Here is a 5,270-nt window from a genome sequence, read left to right as displayed (position 1 = left end):
AAAACACCTTTGGAAAAATAAAAACTGTGGGACAGAACTAGTAGTACTTAGTACTGACTGGATAGGGATAAGAAAAAAGGAGGAACCAAGGTTTTGACTGAATCATGAACAGAAATAGGGTCTCAGGAGGTTAGGTTTGATTTTGAGTTTGAGGAGATGGTAGGGCATTCAGGAGCTAGGAGTCTAATTGTCAGTGGAAATGTTTAAATGTTAAGAAAGGATAGAGCTGAAGAAATTGATTTTTTTAAAGTAGCAAAGAGGTACAGGTTTAAATCAAGGGTGGATGAGAACTTGGAAGAGATAGTAGAAAAGGTTGAAGGGGTAAGGAGTAAGTCTTAGGGAATACTCATGTTTGAGAGGTGGGAGGAGGAAATTGAGGCAGAGAAGAGAAAAGAACAGCCAGACATGTACAGTCACAGAAGCCGGTAGAGATGAGAGTTTGATGAAGGAGAGAATAGTCAGAAGTGCTGAATGCTATAGCTAGGTCAGATAGGAAGACACCAGGAAGCAAGGAAGAAAATACAAATCAAACTAGACTGAAATAGATCATTTGAATTAACTAGTAACCGTAGAGGATGATGAAAACATTTGTTAAAAGGCTCTGGGCCAGGTTTTTATTGGGGGTGGGGGAGGGGTTTATTTTTCTTAATAAGATAGTATGCAAAAATTTATAAAGAATAATAGTGTCCTTTTATATGCCTACGCTTATTACCCACTGCCAACTCTTGGAGATTTTTTTTTTTTTTTTTTCTTTTTTAAAAGATGACTGGTAAGGGGACCTTACCAGTCAGCACCACGCTCTCCCAAGTTAGCCACGGGCTGGCCCCTTCTTGGAGATGTTTTACCATATTCCTAAATAATGTGCTCATATTGCCACTTCCTCATGATGAAGTTTAGACATTATCTATTGGCGTTCTGTTATAGTAGATGAGGATACAGTTCTTTACACTTCAACCCACTTCCCTTCTCTGCATCCTTCCTAGTATAGTTATATCACAACTTTTAGTTAAATTGGTAATGTTTACATAATCCAGATTCTGTAAAATTTATTTTTTTGCAGAGTCAAGTTGTATGCTTTGTTTCTTTTGTAAAATTTAGTGTTTTTTCTAGAGGTAATGATCACCTGATTTTATTTTATTTGTTTTTACTGGCAGAGTTTTCTATATCTGTATCTTTATTCCTTTTACCAGATCTGTCATGGGCTTTCAAAAAAAAAAAAACTATCAATTCTATTTTTACCCACTAGAAATCACCCTTCCAAAGCCCTGTCTCTTGCTCTTTTCTGGACTAATTGCCTTTTTGGCCTTTTTTCATTCTAGAATGTCCTTGTTTCTTAGACCCCATTTTATCCACTTTACTGATTTGCTTTCTTATTTTACTGAAGCACATCCTCTGGTAGGTTCTTTAAAAGATCACATGGGAGGCGATTTCTGTTCTGAGTCATTGCATGTCAGAAGTGTCTATTCTTTCCTCACATTTGATTGGTAGTAAAAAAATATGATTAAAAAACAAACAAAATCATTGGATTGGTAGTTTGGCTGCATATAGAATTCTATGTAGAACGTAATCTTTTCACAGAATTTTGAAGGCTTGCTCTATTGTCTGGGAATATAGAAACAGACAGTCACTTCACTCTCTGTTTGGCACTTTATATGACTTGAGGAAATCATATAAAGCTGGGCTGGAGTGGCCAAGTTTAGGTCGTGCCAAACTAGTAATGGAGCAGGTGGAGCATGCGCAAAATGAAGGAAATATGCAGAAAGGAGAGGCCTTGCTGCCTCAGAGAGATTGAGACAGTAACTGTTTTGGGTCCTGTCTGCTTTCTGGTTTCTGATTCCAGGAACTGGGATTCATGAAGGCTGCTTGTACATTTTACTTTATTCCCCAGCTCCCAACCCCCAATTTATGGTAGCTTGAGTGGGTTTCTGTTTCATGAAACTAAATGCTCCTTAAGATAAACGTCCATTTATCCATTTTATCCCAAAGCCATCTCTCTGTCTGCCTGTATTTAGAAATATAGCCACATCTCTGGGAGAGCTCTGAATTGGGAATTGGGAGGCTAAAATTCCAGACCTCTATCTGCTTTTACTGTCATTGGTCTATGAGTAGCATTGGACAAATCTCTTCACCTCCCTATGACTCAGTCTCCCTGTCAATAAAATGCGATGGCCACCACAGTAAGATTTTAAATTAAAAACAAAATGATATTACCTTTGTATGTGTGCTTTGAAGAAAGTCAGCATCTGCCAGTGGGAGTGATGGAAAAGGACTGATGGGAAGGACTCTCCACAGGAAGGGAGACTGCCTGTTCAGGACCTAAAACATCTGCTTATATTTCTAGCTGTCAAGCCTTCCCTGTCCCAACTAGTGGCATGAAGGGTATTAGAGACTTACCTGTGATTTGAACATAGAAAAAATGGCCCTGAAGGAGAATATCTGGCTTCTTGCCTCTGGCACAACACTGGTAGGTCCCACTGTCCAACGGTGTGGCTTGGTTTATGGTGAACACCAACTGAGATGATTTTTCACTGGCACCATCTATCCCAGGATCCCGTTTAAGTCTCAGCTGTTGGAGGCTGGTCTCAGGGGAACAGTCCTCAGACCTGTTCTTACACAAAAACACTACAAACCCTTCAGCCTCTTCTTCCTTATGCCACACAGTACAGATTAAGTTTAGTCGTTTTCCTTCCTGGGAAGCTGAGCTGGTGATGTTTATGCCTCCTGGAATGGAAAGGGAAGAATTACCCATGGAGGGCAGGTAGAGTTCCTTGACTGCTACTCTAACTGCTCCTTATCACTAGAGGTCTTCAAGCGAGGACTGGAGCACAATCCGGCAACAACACTGGCAGACAGGAAACAAATTTTAACTCTGTCTTTGGCTGTGTGACTATAGGCAAATTACCTAACTCCTTTAGCAGGAGTTTATTCATCTGGAAAATGAAAGTTAAGGAATTAAATAAATAAGCTCAATGATTCCATTCATTCATAGATTTGTTTTTGTTCCTTCATTTAACGGATATGTTTAGGCATCCATTCTGCCAAGCACTGTGCTGCTGGAGCTACGTTGAATAAGACATGAGCCTCACTCTCATGAGTTTATAGCCTGAGGTAAAGACAGATTGTCAAAAAATTACAATTCAATTCTACAATTACTGTAATTGAGGAATCTTAAAGATTCTGGAGTCTGTGTGGAAGAATTAGGGAAAATTCACAGAGAAGTTAAGTGCTTGAGTTGAGACTTGAAGGATGAGTAGAAATTTTTCTACTAGATAAGAAAATGAGATAGAGGCCCTGGGGACAGCAGAGATTAAAATGGGCCACTGTATAGAATAGAAGTGATAATTGACTGGAGAAACATAGATTATTGAGGGACCATTGATATCCAAAGATCATGGCTCTTTGGTGGTACCAGTCTGCAGACTTTATGGTTTTCTCTACTACCACCTTTTTAGTGGCCCTCATCTCACAACTTCACTTCCTTATGCTGTTTATATTTTGTGGTCCATTGCTATAACCTCTTTATATCCACCTTTAGCTCCCTTAGCTTTACTTCCTCTATCATGATTCCTTGCAAAACCCCAGCCTTAGTTAAATCCAGCTCTCTGCTAAAATCTCACCAGATAGATTTCAGGATGCCACTCCCCTTCCCTATTCCCTGGGCAGGTTGAACTATGACTTGTTTTTCCCTGTAAGACTCTTCTTAGATACACAATAAACTAAATTCACTCACCTGAAAATGGTGAGGAGATAGAGATGGAGGCTGCCCCATAGAGGTTAAGTGCCGCCCTCTTAGAAGAGTAGCTTGTGGGCTAGACCCATATCTGAAGGAAGTCTGCAATCCCAGCCATTCATTAATTAAGAAATGGTTTATATTTTATTTCTACTCTCCAACTGGAACTTCTATAGAGCCTTTAACTGCTTTACTATATATCTAATCTTCGGTATAGCCATAGAGAAACTCATGGAGACCCATTTTATAAACAAACTGAGGCACAGAGTGCTTAAATGGGTTGCTAAAGCTGACGAAGACTGTCTGGATCTCAAACCTGGATTTCGTAAATTTACAGTGTGTAAGAGCTTGACGGAATCTTAGATTGAGGCCCAGATTACAAGGCTCTCTCCAACACATAGCAGAGGCAGAATGTCTGATGGAGAGGGCAGTATTATTAGTTCTAACAAAACAAAACAAAAAGAAACTATGTTTTTCACCTTTTCATTAGTGTCAAGAAGAGTGGTTTCTTTCCTTCCCCACCAGAAAATAATCATGAGATCCATCCCTCCCCATGAGCCCAGGATTTGTCCCCCATGGCTGTCTCTGCTCTGGGGTCTGTCCTCACCACCAGGCGGGATGTCCAAAATTGCCAGCAGGAGAGCTAGGGCACAGCAGCCTCTGCCAGGTGCCATCAGCGTAGTGTGCGTTGTCAGCAGGCCCAGGAATTCGAAGCAAATGTTGACTCAGCTAATGTCCTTGGCCTCACTCTCCTGAAAGCACAGGGGAACCCACTAGACAAAGCCTTTCAGAGCTTCAAGACCATCTCCCTGTTCCAGGCACTAGCTTCAGTTAGCTAGAGTCTGAGGGAGGTGGAGGACGGCTTGAGCATGAGAGTCCAGCTGGCTGGAAAGTGAGACAGTAAATCAAGTGAGGTGTACTAGATAGACGAGGGGGGGGAAAGAGAGAGACACTAAAGGCTGTATTTTCAAATTATTATTTTTTTCTAAGTTAAATTGGATTGCTAGGTCAAAGAATATGAGCATTAAAATTTTTTTCTACTGTAATCAGATTGCTCTCCAAAAAAGTTGATGAGATTCAGATGTTCGCCAAGCATGCTTGATAGTGTACATTTCCTCATGTCCTTGTCAGCCCTAGATATTATCTGTGTTTTACATTTTTGCCACCCTGATAGAGGAAAAATCAAATGTCACTGTTTTGCATATCCATGACTAATGATGTTGAGGATCTTTTTGTATGTTTATTAGTCATCAATATTTTCCATGAATTGCATGTTCATATTTGTTTTGTTTTTAAAAAAATTAACTTTTAGGAGCTTTCTCTGTATTAGAGATATTAACCTATCTGCCATTTTTTTAAACAAATATTTTCTCCTAATTGGTTGATGTTGTCTATGATGCTTTTTTCCATAGGAAAATTTACATTTGTTTGTGGTTAAATATCTGTGGTTAAAAGACAACATATCTGTCTTTTCTTTCAAGTCATCTGGATTTCCAGTATTGTTTAAGAAAGTTTTCCTCAGGCTGAGGTTATAATTTTT

General features: G+C 39.7%; 1 protein-coding gene across 1 annotated transcript in view; it reads right to left on the bottom strand.

The window, feature by feature from the left end:
- Positions 1-5,100, bottom strand: part of CD160 (CD160 molecule) — a 9,738-nt gene extending 4,638 nt beyond the window's left edge. Inside the window, exons 1-2 of the mRNA XM_008592569.1 lie at positions 4,338-5,100; positions 2,395-2,721 (exon numbers count right to left, since the gene is read on the bottom strand). Coding sequence (XP_008590791.1) covers positions 2,395-2,721; positions 4,338-4,404 — 394 coding nt within the window. The 5' untranslated portion in view covers positions 4,405-5,100. The remainder of the gene's footprint in view (positions 1-2,394; positions 2,722-4,337) is intronic.
- Positions 5,101-5,270: the final 170 nt, after the last annotated feature.

The sequence above is a fragment of the Galeopterus variegatus genome, unplaced genomic scaffold (assembly GCF_000696425.1).
Source record: "Galeopterus variegatus unplaced genomic scaffold, G_variegatus-3.0.2 Scaffold8034, whole genome shotgun sequence".
NCBI lineage: Eukaryota > Metazoa > Chordata > Mammalia > Dermoptera > Cynocephalidae > Galeopterus > Galeopterus variegatus.
The sequence above is the reverse complement of the archived record's forward strand: the minus strand, read 5'-3'. Positions and strand labels throughout refer to the sequence as shown.